Source organism: Zeus faber, assembly GCF_960531495.2.
Source record: "Zeus faber genome assembly, chromosome: 22".
Lineage (NCBI taxonomy): Eukaryota > Metazoa > Chordata > Actinopteri > Zeiformes > Zeidae > Zeus > Zeus faber.
Window position 1 is genome coordinate 9,612,459 of NC_137209.1, and position 18,274 is coordinate 9,630,732.

Genomic DNA, 18,274 nt, shown 5'->3' on the forward strand with positions numbered 1-18,274 from the left:
AACAATATTCCCATTAGTATTCTGTGTTTCCTCAAATAGTGACCGGGGCCTTTATTTACCTCAGCTACAGAGGGTACCAGGCTGTTATTGGAAGCAGTCTTATATTAGGGGTGGGCTTTTATGCCTAATTCCCTCTGTTTAATGAGTATGTTTGATCATATTTTAGTATGAATTCTAAATCAAATGCAGCAGTAGGAAACAGAGTAAATTAAATACATCTACAATGGAAACATAGGACTTCCAGTGTAACCAGGTACTTCGCAGAGGGGGCTAATGCAAGGCGTTGAAAAAGGTACTTTAACACATCGATGGAAAAGTGAATATAACTGTATATTCTATGAGATGCCGTTGCCCTGCTCGCACAACATTCACAATAAATCAATGCACGAACAAGTTAAAAACGCATAAATGTCTTACATTGGAATTTTTTTGATTGTATTATTACTGTGTGTATGTACAGTATGTATATACACACTGTGTGTATGTACTGTGTGTGCGTGTGTATGACAAACAGGTCACACCTTAGTTTGTGTATACAGTATATTATGTGCCAGATAAGCAAATCCTAAAGTTTGGGTTGGTAATATTTTACATTGTGATAATATTTAGTCTCTTATCCCGACGTGTCTGGACCGAGCAAACATGGAAAAGTTATTTTCTCACAAAAATCCAGGAATGGTGTACCAGTGTGCTTAGCTTCCCTATTAATAGAAAAGCTCAACCAGAAAGCGTTGGGGGTGAGACGTCGGACAGATCCGTGATTTGCAAAGCCTCATGTGAAAACTGTCAATGTGGATTGCAAAGATCATAATCGGGTTAATAAGGATTATAAAGGACCATATTTGCTGCTCTGAAAGCTTCATTTTTAAGAGATGTCTAAAGCTCATAAGGCTCCCACCAAAGGTAAATGGTCTCTTACAAATGATTAAAAAAAAAAAATAATAAATCGGAACAAAATGTACAAAACATCAGGCTCCCACACCTACAGTATTTGGTCTGTAAAACGGGTAGAACTACAGCGCCACCTTGTGGAGATGCCGACACTAGTTCAGTTCTGATAGTGCTAGTCCTAGTTTAGTTCTAGAGCAGTGCTAGTTCTAGTTTACTCATAGTTTAGTTCTAGTTTGGTTCTAGTATAGTGCTAGTTCTGATTTACTCAGTTTACTTCTAGTATAGTGCTAGTTCTAGTTTGGTTCTAGTATAGTGCTAGTTCTTACTTAGTTCTAGTCCTAGTTTACTCCTAGTTTCGTTTTAGTATAGTGCTAGCCCTAGTTTAGCGCTAATCCAAGTTTAGTTCTAGTTTACTCCCAGTTCTAGTATAATGCTAGTTTTAGAATAGTCCTAGTTCTCCTCAGGCTGCTTAGTGTGGTGCCTTTCATAAATTGCCTGGCAACACGCCTCAAAATCACTGCAGCCTTTTGACCAATCACAGTGCCGTGTTGTTGTTGGGCTGCTGTGATTGGTCAGAACACAAGATAGGAAACCAATGGTGAACATTAATATGAAGCGGGCGCTTCATTAATATGTTTTAAGACGTTTGAGTTAAAAGTGGAAGTCGAGGGACTGTGGATCACAGAAGCGAAGGTTCCACTATAACAAATAATTGCTCATTTTTCTAATTCCCATTTACTGCATTTCATATAATATCACATCTCCCTCTGCCGGTGGCATGATGAGCAAACTGTTTCTGTGATGGTTAAATCGTTTCAGCTCGCACAAGATGGTATACAAGTGGTACCTGGACTTCTGACTGTAATTCATTCCATAGGAACGGTCGTACGCTAAAACAGTCGTATGTCGACGCAATTTTCCCATTTTAATTCTGAAATCATGTTGGGTGAAAATAAACAAAATACACAGCACAAACACAGCAAATATGAAAAAAATATGGAACATAAACGTGCATGTTCGGGGTGGCGCGTCCCTTATTTTAGCACGTTTGTTTAATTGAAGAATCCGTTGCTTCCACAAGTCTGGAAAGCGAATTTATTTCTATCCGGTACAAAAACACAACGGTGTCATGTTAAAGGCATTTTCAAAGTTTTCTTTTACAAAACATAACGTACATAATTTCCATCCTGGCTTGTTGAGACCACACGCAGCTTTCTTCTGAATTCAAATGGGGGAAATGTACTTTGTGTACAGTGCCGTAGATGTTGGAATGAGTAACGACGTCTGTGACACTTGGGGTGGTGGGGGGGGGGGGACAAGACAGACGCCTCATCCGGGTCCGAGGTCGGCGCTTGTCCAAAGAGTTGTACTGTTAGCTTGAGTCCTTTCTAGGTTGAAGGGTCGCTCGTTTGGACTGTTCCTCTCCACGTCCAAATCTGCTGTGTTGGTGGCTCAGGTGCCTTTATCCCATCAGGTAGCCCCTGAAAAGGAAACAATCCAACCAGTGAGAAACATTCTACAGGCTGAAAGGTCCTTTAGTCGTCAACTTAGTGTTAAAATTATGATTAATAAGAATTGATTATCTCATATCGATTGGATGAGGTCACAGCTTCATTTCAAAGGTGGTTCATTAGGGCAGTACAAAATGAAATTCAAGGCCGTTCAAGTACTTTATGCACTATTAGTTCCATTTTCAAGGACTTGTATCTATTATATATTTTCAGTATCGTTTAGTTCCAACCATATTTAAGGTATAATGTAAATTTGAATCTTGAATTTCTGAGGACGAAATTAAAGCACCTCAGGGACCTGGTCAGAACCCTTGGAACATTCCACAGGCTTAAAGTTTCCAGTTTACAAATTATGATTAATAACATTTACTTAGTTTGTATCTGTTGGATTAGTTCCCAGCAAAATGTCAGTTATTTTTCAATCATTTTTTCCCCTTCAAATTATTTCTGTTTTATAATACATTTTTTGTCTATTTCTATATATTTGACAATTAAAATTTAGTTTTTTTTATTCAATTTTTTGAGGCTGTAAAGTCCTGGTATGTGTAAATGTACCAGGCAGAATAAACTGATCTTCGTGTAGAAAGTAAAAAAACAAAAACACGTACGGCAGCTTCATGCGCATGAACACTCGGGCCATGAAGAAGCTGAGCAGGACGCTGACGAAGCCAATGAAGAGCAACAGGAAGCGATTAAGTTTGGGAATGTTGGGAGCGTTGGAGCGGTCCAGGATGATGAAGCCCAGGCCCCCCATGGTGAACAGGAAGCTGGACGCCAGCCCCTCCATGATGTACTGACCATTTACTCTGGGAGAACAAACAAACAAAAAAACACATTGCTACGTTAGACAAAGTGACGGAAAACGCACAAAGATGTTGACGGGAACGGCGTCAAAATTACCTGTACGCCAAAAATGCCACCGGCCGCTGGTGCCCGTGCTCATCGGTCATGGAACCGACGCTCGGCGGTTCTACAATCACATCATAGATGATACCTGGAGAGGAAAAACAAATAAATAGTACAGAATAAAATAAATATATAGAAATACTAAAATGAAAAATGTTAAAATGACAGGAATAAAAAGATAAAAGATGATCAAAATGTTTTTAAAATTATAGTTTAAATACCATTTCATGTGTTTTAAAGTCTACTATAACAGAACATAAAACTGAGTTAATGACACTTAAGGACCTGCAGGCATCCTGTGAAACAAACATTCAGATCAATGTACGATAACATAAGAGCTTTACAGTTTTACAAAATTTCTTGGACAATTCCTGGAACGACGCACCGTTTTCTAAAATCTTCACACACAATTTTAAAGACTCCGGCCCAACTGTATAAACATCAGACTTCTGGGTCCCAATTCAAACTTCACCCTTAAACAACACCCACACCTACCCACACCTGTTTGTTATACACTGGAGGGGTTGATTCAAAAACACTTTAGAACAGGTCTGCAGAGAAATAATTTGGAACTGGTGGTAATGTAACGTTGTTTAGTGTAGTTGTAGAGAGAAGGAGGAATGAAAGTCAGCAGGAGTAAGACAGAATACATGTGCCTGAATGGGAGGGAGGGCGGCGAAAAGTTGAGGATGCAAGGAGTGGAGGTGGAGAAGGCGGATGAGTTCAAGTACTTGGGGTCGACCATCCAGAGCAGCGGAGAGTGCGAGAGAGAGGTGAAGAAGAGAGTACAGGCAGGGTGGAGTGGGTGGAGAAGAGTGTCTGGAGGGATCTCTGACAGAAGGGTTCCAGCAAGAGTAAAGGGAAGCTCTCCTGGACGGTAGTGAGAGCAGCTATGTTGTACGGTTTAGAGGCGGTGGCACTGACAAAAAGGCAGGTGGCTGAACTGGAGGTGGCAGAGTTGAGGATGTTTGTTTGGTAGTGACAAGGATGGACAGGATTAAGAATGAGTACATTAGAGGGACAGCTCAGGTTGGACAGTTTGGTGGAAAAGTGAGAGGGGCCAGATTGAGATGGTTTGGACACGTGTGTAGGAGAGATGAGCATTACATTGGGAGACGGATGCTGAGGATGGAGCTGCCAGGCAAGAGGAAAAGAGGAAGGTCAAAGAGAAGGTTTATGGATGTGGTGAGGGAGGACGTGCAGGCGGTTGGTGTAAGGGAGGAAGATGCGCAGAACTGAAGATAATGGAGGCAGATGATCCGCCGTAGCGACCCCTAACGGCAGCTACCAAAGAGAAGGTAATGTAGTGTTGTAGTGAAATCACAGCACTGACTATGCAGATGACACTGTGAAATACCTCTTAGTGGATAAGGGAACGAAGAGTCCATGCACAGTAAAATACCCAAAGTTTCTCAGCATCGACCCTCACCCCTTAGGGCAGGGGTGTCAAACTCATTTTCAGCCCGGGCCACATCAGGATTATGGTTGCCCTCAAAGAGCCGGTCGCAACTGTACCATTGTATAAATGTAACTACTCCTTAATCAGTCTCTGCATTTGATTAATATTTATTCAAATATTGTACAAGTATTTACATAAATGTAAAATTATATGTAAGCACATTGCTCTGTGTTATAACATAAATCCCTATTATTACTCCATATTACTCCATCAATCAAAGAACACATTTTTCAAGTGAATAACAAAGACAAATATCAAACACAAGTTATTACATCAACTTTGTTCAAATTTTTTTTTGTCACAGAGAGGGGCTGAACTTTGGTACAATGAATAATTGTGGGCTGCTAAGAGCATGTGTGGCAGATGTGATTGAGTGACTCAGAATAGGATTGTCTCAGTTCACAGCTATATTGGTCAAGTTCTGGGTGAAGTTGATGAGGTGATGCATCCATTTAAAAGTAGAGAATAGAGAGCATTCCCTAAGGCTTAGGGGATGCTCTCGATTCTCCATTTTTAAATAATAGTTATTGTACTAGACATACAACATGCTGACACAAAATTGTTTTGTTAACAAAAGGTGGTGGTGACGTCACACCCTTGCACCTGGAGAACGGTGTGGTCCGAGTTGAGGTTGTGATGCCTTGAGTTCATTAGTTTTGAATATTGAAACGTGTGTGTAAACAGGCGAACACGGGACATGTGCGTGTTTTGGGGGAATGACGTAAGAGAATGTTTTTGTGTTAAAGCAAGCGAGGAAAAGCTGTTAAAAAAAAAAAAGAAGCTATTCAGGTGTTGTCTCAGGACCACTGGAAGCTAACAGCTGCTAGCGTTAGCCGCAGCCCGTTAGCTTGGCATGTCCACTTACCTCCGGTGATGAGGAAGTACGACACGATGACGATCGCGTACACGGTCATGGCCGATGGCATGTGCAGCCATGACGGTTTCTTCAGTTTGATGTTCGGACATTCCAGCACGGCGAACGGTAAACCGTACAAAGTCTCCATGCTGACTCCGGCCGTCGATCCTTCCTACGGAGTCCTATAGCGGAGCATCTGGAGGCTTGACGTGTCCCGGAAGTGACGGGTCCCATAGCCCGGAAGGGACGTCCCGCGTCCTCTCGGGTGTGCGGTTATTGTCGTATTTTGTACGAGTTTCAACCCCTGTACGATATACGATAAACCAAAAAAAAAAAATGTACGGTTATCTTACCATTTCAATAAACCCACAATGAAACCTTGCTTTTGTGGTTTGTTCCCCAGCCCTGGCACCCGAGCAGTGATTTCACTGTGGGCCGCAACAATCAGTGTTAACTACCACACCCAATCACAGGCCAGAATGAACTTCCACTGGTGTATTTGTTGCGGATTGTGATTGGACAGCACAGGGCCACGGGCGGGTTCCTTTTGCCCGCCGTGTCCCGTGCGAGGGCCCCTCCACGACCGACTCCCAGCGCCGCCGCGGTCCGTGGAAGCAGCGTCTCATTTCGGGAGAGCGCTCGGCCGCGCTCCGTTCCCCGCGTTGAGCCCAAAGTCGAAAGAGTTGAGGTAAACCTAAAAACATGTGCGCGACTCGGTTGAACAACTCGAAGGCCGCCGTTTCGTTCAATTCATGTCAATTTCAATTTTATTGTTCACAATATAAGGACGGATAACAACAATAACATTTAAAAACTTGGATTGAATGGGGTTTTTGTAATATCGCAGAAGTGCAAAAAGAGTCAGTCAAGTAGAGGGGAGGGGGTGGCGGAGGGGAGGGATTCTGATGCAAAATAATGCCATTACAGATATGATTATAGTAGTGAAAAGTGCGTGGGTCATAAATAAAATGTCTCATTGTATGCTGCGTCAGAATACTTTATTTGTGTACACGTAAACAAATGATTTGATACTTAAAATTTGCACCTTAATGGATAAAGCATTCACAAAGTGTTAGGTTCGAGGTGCAAAAACAATCATTTGTAATTCCAAGGTATTTCCCGTAGAGGGCGCCAACTTGACAATTTCTGGGGTTTTTTTGTTCGGTCTCTGGATGCTGTAAGATACATAACTATTATCTGTCAGATTGCAAAGAAAGACTGGTTTCCTGTGTAAATTCAGCAAAATGAATTTGAGCTTTATTTATGTGTGATAAAGCTTCCTTTCAATCTCAAACACAAGATCCCAACTTAAACTTTAATATTGTACGGATGTAAAAACAAAACAAAACAAACAGCAATCAACCACTCATTTGACACCCTTTACAACACAATATTTACAATATCTATAACCAACCAGTTTTCTCCACTGAGAGAAATAGAGCTCGCCGATGAGACGCCTGCTACATCTTCTGGGCTCTCTCCTCCACGTAGAGCTGCATCTGAAAAAATATCACAAAAATCCAAGAAACACAATTGGGATTCCGGCTTTAAAATGTGGTGTGGCCCTGTGAATGGGGGAGCTCTGGGCATCATCACTAGGCAGCCAATGCCAGGGCTCTGACCTATTAGCGATGGTGTAGCCACCAAATCCTCCCTCTCTGCCACGCTTTTTTTCCAAAAATGGAATACCCAAATTCTGTTTGGTAACGATTAATAGGCATAAATAAACGTTAATGAACGGCCTGATGTTTCCATTTACACACCTTTTTACAAAAAACCTTTAATTTCTACCGTCACAGGCAGTGTTAACTGACTACGAGTCAGTGGTGTAAACAAACAAAGTAAAAATTCTTTGTGAGTGTACTTAAGTAATTTTTTGGGAGTATCTGTACTTCAAGCTATTGTATTTCTGTCTGACTTTTACTTAGCTACATTTTACCCCCCAAAAATAGTTCTCCTGAACACCTTTGTTACTCACTACAAAATAATAATTGGAGGAAAACTGGGAGTCAATGATGTTAGTGCAAGCCAATTATCGTGAGGTTCAAGTTTGCGAACAAACACTCTCGTGCCTGTGTTCACACTGACCAGGTCTGCGGTTTTCCCGCGGAATTGGGCTACTTTTTAAGTGTTAAAGAGGGTTGTTTTTGCAGACCCGTGGCCCCGTTTACAACAAATATTTTCTCATGTCAGAGTGAAATGTCAGTTTACCGGAAAAAAACTGAAATATTGGCAACCAGAATGAAACCAGAGAGAAAAAAAGGGGAAAATAGAGAAAATAAGTCTTCCTCCACAGCATTTACATCCACAGCATTTACAAAGACTACTCCACACTTAAAAATATCCCCAAAAATTGCTTGTGAAAGAGGCTAAAATCTGGGAGGAGGGATTATCTAGAATCCATACCTGTTGCATCAAAGCAAGGTATAAACTCATACAGCTTTTTTTTGGTGCTCACTCTTGCATCCTTTCTGGTCAAGGATATTTGAATGGTTCTCTCGGGTCTTGCCTTCTTTTGGATCACAGCAATCTTTTCTCCACAAGACACGAGGATATTTGACGCCATATTGAACAATTAAATAACGTATTCAATCAGCAGAGATTTGCGGGTTTACCTTTACAATGTCTGATGTCATGGTTTTCAGTGGTATGAGTCGAGGCTCCTGCATGTGGACTTCTTGCTCATCGGCGACTATCCATGGGAAGTCCTGTGGAGTATAGGAGCTTGCTTACTGACCAAACAAGCTTTTTTTTGTTCCACTGTCCCACCCACTTAGCCCTGTTACTAGGCAATGGCATTGGTGGAGAGAAAAAGTAGGAAGCTCAGCTTCCCATCTATCAAGGCTGGGTGGGAAAGTTAAGATCATCACTCCTGATATACTTGAACCAGCTACCATGACATCCAGCCTGGTGATGTTGATCCGCAGTGCAGCTTATTCTGACGTGCAGGAAAGACTCACCTTGATAACCTGGACCTTCTCCATGTTGCGTGTAGCAGCCTCTCTGGTGTGCACCAGCACCGTAAATGAACACCCTACGACAGGCAACATGAATGGCACACGGTCAGTGTCTAAATGTAGCTGCAGAACCATGTTCCTCAAAGACACCTCTTGTCTGGCATAATCCAATAAGAGTCAGGTATAAGCAGCATTTCCTTTTTGTTCAAAGGCCCTCTGCCATTGCTTAGGATTGATTCTAAAAGTCGTCTAAAAAGGACAGCAAGGCAAAGGTATGAACCAGCCTTGACATTTACCTTCGCTATAGCCAAACAAACTCAAACCAAACGTTCCACTTTTGCGTAAAAGAAATGAATCCGACGGGTCAAACGCTAAAACTTAGAAGAAAACAAGAGCAAATGAAAGAATGAGTGAGAATTCAACAATCTCACCTGGCGGGTTGGTGTTTAAGACGGCATCACACACGCTGATCTTCAGGATGAACGCCCGCAAGAGCTGTTCCACGTGGGACAGTAAAGTGTCTGAGCTGTAATTGCCCAAACCACAGGGAGTTAGAGAATCATCCCGAAATTGGTGTTGTGGTCATCCTCAGGGTTTCATCCCGGCATTACAAAATCAAATTCAAGGGCTTTCAAGGACTTTTTTTTAGGCACTATTGTTTTCATTTTCAAGGACTTAATCCAAAAGAAATATAATCAATTTACAATGTGATCTTTATTAATTTAAATATAATCTTAGTCTCATTATTAAAGACAAGGGCAGACTGCAGTGTGTCACTCTCCACTGAGGTGGCATCTCTCCAGGACCTGTATGCCAGGACCCTGAGGCATGCAACAGTTTCTTCCCGACCGCAACTGCAACCAATTACGCCTTAAATTGAATATATATGTCAATGAATTACATTAATGCACATTCCTCATTCTTCTGGACTTTTATCTGTGAACATTGCACATACTGTTACACTTTAAATTGAACATTTGCACATACCTGCACAAACTGTACAGCTTTATTAAAAAAACAAAAGCCTTATTTTGCATATTCTCACATATTTTACTTATTGTTTTATATTTGTTTCATGTATGCACCGAACACCGAGACAAATTCTTTGTTCAAGTAAGCCTACTTGGCAATAAAGACTATTCTGATTATCTATTATTTATATTAGAATATCTAGACTTAAGCTCATTGCCATCTACTGTTATAAGTGTCTATTTCCAATCATGCTGGACTCGATAACCAATTTCCAGAATTTTTTCTACAGCATAGATTATGTCAGGGAAATAATCTATGCTGTAGAAAAAATTCTGGAAATTGGTTATCATCAAGTTTCAATTTGAATAACAAAACCAGGGGAATATCACAGGCTTTCAAGCACCTCAAGGACCTAGTGAGAACGCTAGGTCCTAAACAGGGATTAACAAAGTATTATCTTATTTTTGATGACTAGGATTTGCAGGTTGCGAGTGATGAAAATATGGCAAACTTAAGCTGCTTTTACACATGCACTGAAACTATCCGGATGATGTATAAACGCAAATGTCCAAAGTATTTGACCCGGACATTACCCAGACTTTATCTAGCAAGCACCCTCGTACAAAGTCCGGGTAATGTCTGATTGAGCTGTACGTGTGAAAAGACCAGGTAATTGTCCGGATCATTTACAGCGAGAAAGTGGGCGTTATTTACCTTCGTGTGGATCTTCGTGCATGGGGCGTAGCTGCTCCATACTCCTTTATTATACCTTTCCACTCTCGTTTATATTGCGGATACGTCCAAATACATGGAGAATCAACAAAAAAAAATCCCAACTACTGACAAGTCGATAACCTCGTCCACCATCTTGGGTGTGCTGTAAAGCTCTGCTTCATCATTGCATCACATCCTGCCTCCTACACGCTCTACCCAGTCTCCGCCTCTCGCCTAAACCAAATTTCTTCCATTATTTCCAGGTTTTTTTGCTACATGTTTGAAAGAGTTAATCTTGACAATGCCCAGATAATCCGGTCCGGACATTGAGTGCATGTGTGAAAGCAGCTTTAGATTATATGGTTAGAACAGTAGCGTCACAGTTGTCTAGAAATTTGGACTACAGAGACATGTTGAGATCAAGTTTGGCACAACAGTAAATTATGCAGGATTATGATTTTTTTAATATAAAAAATAGGACATTGTAAGACCTGATGGACAGCAGTGGCGGCTGGGAGATCTCAAAGACAAATCTCTCCACTGGGTGGTGGTCTTTGTCCATGATGACCAGCACAACTTTCTCAGCATCATTCTGGGGAGGGGGGTAAAACACATTTAAAATACATTAGTTAAAAAAAATAAATAAATGGGATGAGCTTCTTCTCGAGACTCTGCCTCACATTCTCACCTTTTCGATGAGGGGCTTTACACAGTGAAGTGTGTCTTGGATATACCGGTTCAATTCTGGATGACAGGACATCTATGAAAACAAAACAGCCACAAATAAAAACAAATCCCAAACAAAAAGAAAAGAAAGATGAGGGTTAGACAGCCAAAACAAGTAGACCTGCAAGGAAAACAACAAGCGTGACGAACGATTGCACCACACCTGTACAGGTACGTTGTACTTCTTTCTCTTCTGAAATATACCACAGGGGTAAACTTCCCGGACATAGAGGATGAGATGAATAGCAACCTCCAGGAACTCACACAGAATGTCAGCCACCACTACAGAGGAAAATGCATTAAAGGAGTTGAAACTCAAAATAAAGACAAGATAGATAAGACACACATAATTCATCCCTGGAGGGAAATTGCGGCGTGACAGCAAAACAATGGACAAAAATAATGATAATGTAATGCGAATGAAAAAGAAAAAAGTGGCTTTAAGCAATGAACCGAAAAAGACACATTTGGCTATGTACAATTAACTTCAAACAAACAAACTTAAACCTCTGCATAAACAATTCAAAGTTTGCAATATTATACGTGTCCGAGGCGAAATACTTCGATTTTGTTTTCATGCGTTCACATTTTAAAGGGGGGTAACTCGCCTTGTCCAAAGTTTATGTCTTGTCTCGTAAGTGTTGTCATTTTGTCCGTTTAATGTTAGCTTGTATGCTAGGGGGGAAAAAGGTATTTAAAAAAGGTTTAAAAAAAAAAAAAAAAAAAGTATTTAAAAACTCTTCAAGAAAACATGATGTATTCGAAGGGAAATGTCACATAGCTGTCCTTATTGTGAGATTTCCAAAATGAAAGCGCTACGTTGTTGTTTTTCTTAAGCATCCAGGAGACCGTAGCTCCCTTTGTTTATGCCCGACACATTGTCGCCGTCCCTTAGTGATGACGTAAAAGCGTCAACCAATGGAAAATAAGCAGACATGAAGAGTGGTAAACATGAATGGAAAGAAAATTGTCTACCCGAATAAAAAAATAATAATAATCAAAGAAAATAGTCTACTCAAATAAAATATCAATTCCGAGTTCATTCGTGAAACACAGGGGTACTTTTTCTTTTAGCTGGGCCCTAATAGTCTTTTGTACTGGACGGTCTTCAAGCAAGACAATGACAACTTTGCGGCTCTGACATATACTATAGTTACTGAGCCCAAAGGACACAAATTAAAAACACATAATACTGGAAAAAAATTTAGATGAGATTCTTCTGAATCCGCCGCACAGAAAGCTTTACACAGGGAAGTGTGTCTAGGATGCACTGGTTCAGTTTGGATTGGCAGGACATCATTGAAAACAAACCCACCACAAAAAAACATGAGGGTTAGACAGCCAAAACAACTAGACCTCTGAGTAAAACAATTTGATTCTGCTGACGACACATGTAATGAGACAGGTGAGGCAAAATTTATGTTGATATTTAAAAAATATTAAAAAAAATTACACACACACACACACACACACACACACACACACACACACACACACACTAAATAAAATAAAAGCAAGACAATGACAACTTCAGTTGTACAGAAATAAGAAAATATAAATGAGCTTGGGAAGGGAATAAACTATAATATCTCTTTCATAGAATGTAATTATAGAAAATTAATATACAGCATGAGCAACAAGCACCAACCGAAGATAACCAATCCGACCACAAAGAACACTGGTAGTACGAAAATAAAGTGATGTCTTGATGAATTACTGCAAACATCATCTTTGTTTGGGATTCCTTGGTCATCTGAGCAACTGTTGGTGAGTGAAAGTACAATTTAAATACTTGATCTCATTATATATATATATATATATATATATATATATATATATATATATATATATATATATATATATATATATATATAAAAAACTTCCTAAAAACTGTTGCATGAAATACCACCTACATTGTCCAAACTGTGCAGTTTACACCATCCTTTGAATAATAGCCTGAAAGTCTTCACACAAATGCAGGCTGCATTTGTAGTTCCCCAAAAAAAGAGAAAAAAAAAAGATAAGTATAGTGACGCATGAATACAAATTCTTAAAATCCATTAGCACAACATTTAACTGATCCTGTTAATCAGGTATCAACATGATGCTGGACTTCTTATCGATCTTTCCAGGTTCCGCCTCTCTCTCCTGTTGTCGTCCGGTTTGTTTTTCCATGTACATGTTTGGTTCTATGTTTATTCGTCGCACCCGTGGTGATTTTCCCCCTCTTGGAATAGTGATTAGCGGTTTATAAACCTAAACATGGTAAAGTAGTTCTCCAAAGAGGGGTATTGGTGGTGGTTCTGTGCAACAAGAAACTGTGCTCTTGTCATCCCACAGGTCATCCACAGGACAGAGTTATTGCAGCAGTTCTTGATGATTAAAGAATGAATAAAGAGTTGCATTGCAGGTTGAGAACTTGAACTCCACTTGCAGACTAACTCTCTCCTAGATGTAATGGTGTACAAATACTCTGTTGTATGCACAGCATGCTAACAGCACAGGTTAAAAAAATAATAATAATAAAAATAAAAAAATTTATATATATATATATATATATATATATAAGACAATGATATATATATATATATATATATATATATATGCATTACATTTCACTGCATATATGTATGGAAGTATGTATATGTATGTGACAAATAAAAATCTTGAATCTTGAATCTTGAATATATAAATAATAAAGTAATGTGATAAATGCGGTCTCCCTGTTATTGAAGTGCAGGATTTATTATTTAAAAGTAAAGTATTCACACAAAGCATCCATTTTTTACTAAATTAGGTCCCACACTAACAAAGACACACACACACAGTGTAAGAAAAACTCACCACTTGACACATGTGCAGGTCTGCACGCTGTGACGATGCCACTGACTGTTCATGAACAACTATACTCAGTACTCGGGCCCAGGCCCCTGTGTTGGTACTGTCACAACCGGGCAACAGGGCGTAGGGAGGCCGAGCTCTGTGGTTTTGGGGCAGACAATAAACTGAACTCTGCTTCATCCAGCTGCAGGGGCGGAGCGACGCCCGGAGGTGAGTTGACAGCTTCACGGCGACAAGGAAAGTTGAGCAAGTTTCAATTTTCTGCAAATGAGCAGTGCCGGGTGATAGCCAATAGGGGGGAAGGTAGGAACAATGCAGCTTTCCGAGCCTATTATTTTAAATGAAGAGTTACTTAAACTAATCGATTAAATAAGGAACACGTCATTTCATGTTTCTCCAACAAGGACAATTCTTTATTATAAGGGAGGATTGGCAAGATTATTTACGTATTTTTCAAGAGGTTATTTATTTTTCCAAGTAAACTGACGACACCATTTTAATTTAAAAAAAATAAAAAAAATAGTAGACATGGCCCCATCTATGTAAGGTATATTAAATATGGCACAGAAACCCCGCGTGAGAGCAGCTCTCTGATTGGTTTGAGAGCTTCTTACAGTATGTAATGGACATTCCAAACTATGAAGGGCTTCATACTTGGGAAGTAGTTTTATAAATTCTATTGGTCTGGTATACTGTACTTGTCACTATCTTATGCTTAAATACCTTGAGCAAAAGGAATAACCAAACATCACTGTATTCAGTTAAAAAAATAAAAATCCTTTATGTGAAAATGCAAACAATAAAATAAAATATATTTGACCATTTCCTTCTGTTAAATAACTTAAATTTTCGTTAGATTATACTTTTTCTGTTGAAGGGAATTATTGAGGTAACTTTGTTACCTCTAATTCATGTTCACACCAAACTCAGTGGGCTGGACACAACCACACACACCAAAGTGAGGAAAAGTCCCTCCGTTGCAGGCCTGATGCGACGCTTGTGAGCGCAGGGGCCCAAAACTATTTGGCCGCTTCACTCCGGAGAGCAACAAAATAAAAGTGCGGTACCTCGTTCAGGAGTTGAGCCCAATCTGCAACGTTTGCCAGTCTGTCGATCTCCGGTGAAGAACAAGATGGCAAACAGGGGTCCGAAGATGGCGTGTTCCATTTCGTGTAACGTCAGTCCCAGGATCTGAGCCTTGACTTAATAGCTCATAACACTGTCTGATGAATCATCAAGGTTTCCACGTCAAAAACCATGAACTTAAGCCAATAGTGTAAGATGGGTTACCTTTGCATTGGCTAGGAGTCCATTCACTTTCCTAATGAATGCTAACAAAACACTCAGGTGGCTAATGAACTAACACACACTTGAAGAAGCCATCAAAACTTAACACACTCTTCTTCTTTTTGCACACTTCCTTACTATGAACTTGTCAAAATAAAACAAAAAAGTTACAACTCTACATCGGTGTCTTTAACTTATTACACTCCTTTTATTCTATAGCTTTTTTAACCATATTTATAACATTTAACCATTCCCTGAACATCATTTATATAACAATGTACGGACAATATCAGAGGACTCAGTTGATGTTCCACACTCCATTTGTATTGGGTGGTCTGTTATGACTCCCTTATGCCTATTATGAATCTTCACTTGGCTGCTGGTCTGGTTGGCACATCTTGCGTGTTATCCAGCACTGGAATCTGCCCCAAGTCTCCTATCCGCAAGAGATTATCTCTAGTGTCTTCAACTTGCCTTTCCCATTCTTGGGTTTCACTTATAGACAGATGTGGTGGATGGGGCAGCTTAAGTAGCCACACCTGATGCTCGTTGGTTGGGCTATGGAGCGTCAGGTTTAAAAACCCTGTCCACACAGTCAGGATGGGAGCCCTGTGTCATGACATGTTCCATCTGCTTCTTGCTAATGCCACCTAGCCTCATCTCTACACACCTGGTGTTATCAACCCCCCATCTGTGTCTCTGTGCCGGAGGTCCCTGAAAACGCCACTTGGGTGGCGTATGGCGGCGGATCTGCCACATTGGCACCTGAGCAGGGACTCTCCGGCACAGGGAAAGGACACGGAAGAGCTGTCCGAAGACGCCCTGGAGCCACCAGCAGTCCAACGGGCAGCCCCAGCACCAACCCTCTCCTGACTGGCAGCAGCAGCACCTAGGGGGTCCGGCGGAGCACCGGAGGAGAAGCAGCGCAGCAACCACCACAGGTAACCGCTGGCAGCTAGCTACTCCGCCCAGCAGGCATCGCCTGGACAATCTAACAGCCCAGCAGCTAATTCTTCCTGGCCTCAGGAAGTTGGGGGTATGTGGTGGATGGGGCAGCTTAAGTAGCCACACCTGATGTTCGTTGGTTGGGCTAACGAGCATCAGGTTTAAAATCCCTGGCCACACACAGTCAAGATGGGAGCCCTGTGGCATGACATGTTCCATCTGCTCCTGGCTAATTCCACCTAGCCTCATCTCTACAATAAACTAGTGTCACTGTGCCGTAGATCCCTGAAAATGCCACTTGGGTGGTGTATGGCGGCGAATCTGCCACAACAGGCATGTTGGGCATTCTCTGCTACGACATAAGGAACAACACACCAACCATTCTCAAGCTTGTTTCCCTTTCAGTCGAAGTTTTTTCAGCAATACTGTCACCAGGCTGTAGGTTTTGGAACCCAAGTCTCTTGTCATATTCCCTTTTGTTGCGCAGGTGCGTCTTGTTGGAGACTTCTTCAGCCATCCGTAAGCCTTTTACAGGTCTTCTTTCAACTTGGCGACATAAGGAGCGCTGGTATTCACCCCTTTCATCCGGGTGTGTGCCCGTATACATCCACAGGGAGTTCGACTTCTCTCTCAAACATCAGGAAATATGGAGAGTATCCTGTGGCATCACATTCGCTGTTGTAAGCATGTACAAAATGTACCACATGCTCTTTGCACGGCAGGAACTCGCATGTCAAACCGCCGCATGATAAAAGACTCTCCGTCCTGCAGACATCCGGTGCCGGCTAAAACACAGACTCCTTCCAGAGACGGTTCAAGGATCGAGTCCCTAGGAAACAGCTTTGATCTCTAGCTGGAAGAGAGCGACTGTGACATGTTACCAGAGGAAGCTGCGGAGAGGAAGCTGCTGTCCAGGCTCAAGCTGAAGGGAAGCTTCGACAGGTCCCTCTGCAAGATGAAGCCACGACGGAGCCTCGACGCCTCTCGAGTCCAACAATTCGATGGACAACTCCTTCATCAGGACCAAGAAAAGGAAAGCGGCCGTGATCTACGACAGTGAGGATGACTGTGATGAAGAGGAGCCGCAGGAGGTGTCCGGTCAGGTCGGCGACTCCTTCTAGCTGCTGGGAGCCTCCACTCCCAAGTCGCCTCAGTCCACGTCACTCGGCAGCTGGAGGAGCCTGGGCAAAGTCTCCGTGGCGTTCAGTCAGTCTCGGCTCCAATCCATAGTGGAATACATAGAGAACATGGACAATGAAGATTTCAGCCTGATGCAGAGGATGAGCTTGGGGAGGAGGAGGAGGAGGAAGAAGAGGCTAAGTTGTAGGCTAAGGAGCAATTATCATCTAAATATGTTTAATCAAAGACTTTTCTAGTTCAAATAAAAATTATTGTTCTTGTCCATTTGTTTGTTTTTCTAATGCAGGTTATCATTCAAATCTTTAAGATAAATCTCCCACTTTTTCTTCCAGCACAGACGTTTGTTTTCCTCATAGTGCTATGGTACGAAAAACTGTTTGCATGCAGTCCATAAGCTGGCGAGCTGTATGTAATAGGTAATTCCCCTGCCAGGGGTGATGTATAGAAACAAAAGAAAGTATGAATGTATGTAGTCTGATATGAGATGTCTGTATCACATCACTTTACACTTTTTTGAAATTTGTTTTAACATTAGAACACCTCTCCAAGCTGCCACAGAAAATCATCTTGCCCCAGCTAGCAGGCCAAGACCACATTCTCCTACTCATCTCATAGATAGATGATTAATAGTTCATGAATTCAAACCTTCATTTGACTTGAACGTGATTGTCTGTTCTAGAGTTGCTCTACTCACCTATAACCTAAAACCATGTTTTTGTATATTGTGATGTACAGGGTGTATCGTACAGCATACACTTAGAGCATGTACTTTGAGGTCTTCAATAAATCTTTCAAAACCCAAAACATTTCTTGCGTTGTGCCACTAGCTTACAGCCTCATTCCTTTGTCTGGGAGTCTGACAGAGAGGGCCCAGCCTGCTGCCGATCGACACCTCTAATGGCCCCCACGGGGGGTCATGAGTTTTAAGGTCATTAGCTGATTGCTCATTTCACACTTTGGGTCAACTGAAATAAAGTTGTGAGCAGTTGTGATAAGACCTTGATTTTACCTATTTAGACATCAGATTTAATCAACTATTTTTACTTCATTATATAACCCAGACCTTGAT

The 18,274-nt window shown here is 41.3% G+C and overlaps 2 protein-coding genes across 4 annotated transcripts; both read right to left on the reverse strand.

The window, feature by feature from the left end:
• Positions 1–1,797: 1,797 nt before the first annotated feature.
• Positions 1,798–5,831, reverse strand: ostc (oligosaccharyltransferase complex subunit). The gene is made up of 4 exons (XM_080023005.1): positions 5,633–5,831; positions 3,303–3,396; positions 3,011–3,208; positions 1,798–2,372 (listed from the first exon to the last, which is right to left on the reverse strand). The coding sequence occupies exons 1-4, from the start codon at positions 5,769–5,771 to the stop codon at positions 2,354–2,356; spliced, it is 450 nt and encodes a 149-aa protein (XP_079879131.1). The 5' UTR covers positions 5,772–5,831; the 3' UTR covers positions 1,798–2,353.
• A 624-nt stretch (positions 5,832–6,455) lies between these two features.
• mad2l2 (mitotic arrest deficient 2 like 2) lies at positions 6,456–11,870 on the reverse strand. 3 transcript variants are annotated; one of them, XM_080023000.1, is made up of 9 exons: positions 11,601–11,870; positions 11,156–11,274; positions 10,955–11,026; positions 10,758–10,858; positions 9,012–9,106; positions 8,584–8,657; positions 8,239–8,331; positions 7,038–7,122; positions 6,456–6,798 (listed from the first exon to the last, which is right to left on the reverse strand). In XM_080023000.1, exons 1-8 carry the CDS (start codon positions 11,638–11,640, stop codon positions 7,084–7,086), a joined length of 633 nt encoding a protein of 210 aa, XP_079879126.1. In that variant the 5' UTR covers positions 11,641–11,870; the 3' UTR covers positions 6,456–6,798; positions 7,038–7,083. The 3 variants fall into 3 exon arrangements, with proteins under 3 accessions (XP_079879126.1, XP_079879127.1, XP_079879125.1); XM_080023001.1 differs by having other exon boundaries at positions 6,456–6,813; XM_080022999.1 differs by lacking the exon at positions 6,456–6,798 and having other exon boundaries at positions 6,925–7,122.
• Between the last annotated feature and the right edge of the window lie 6,404 nt (positions 11,871–18,274).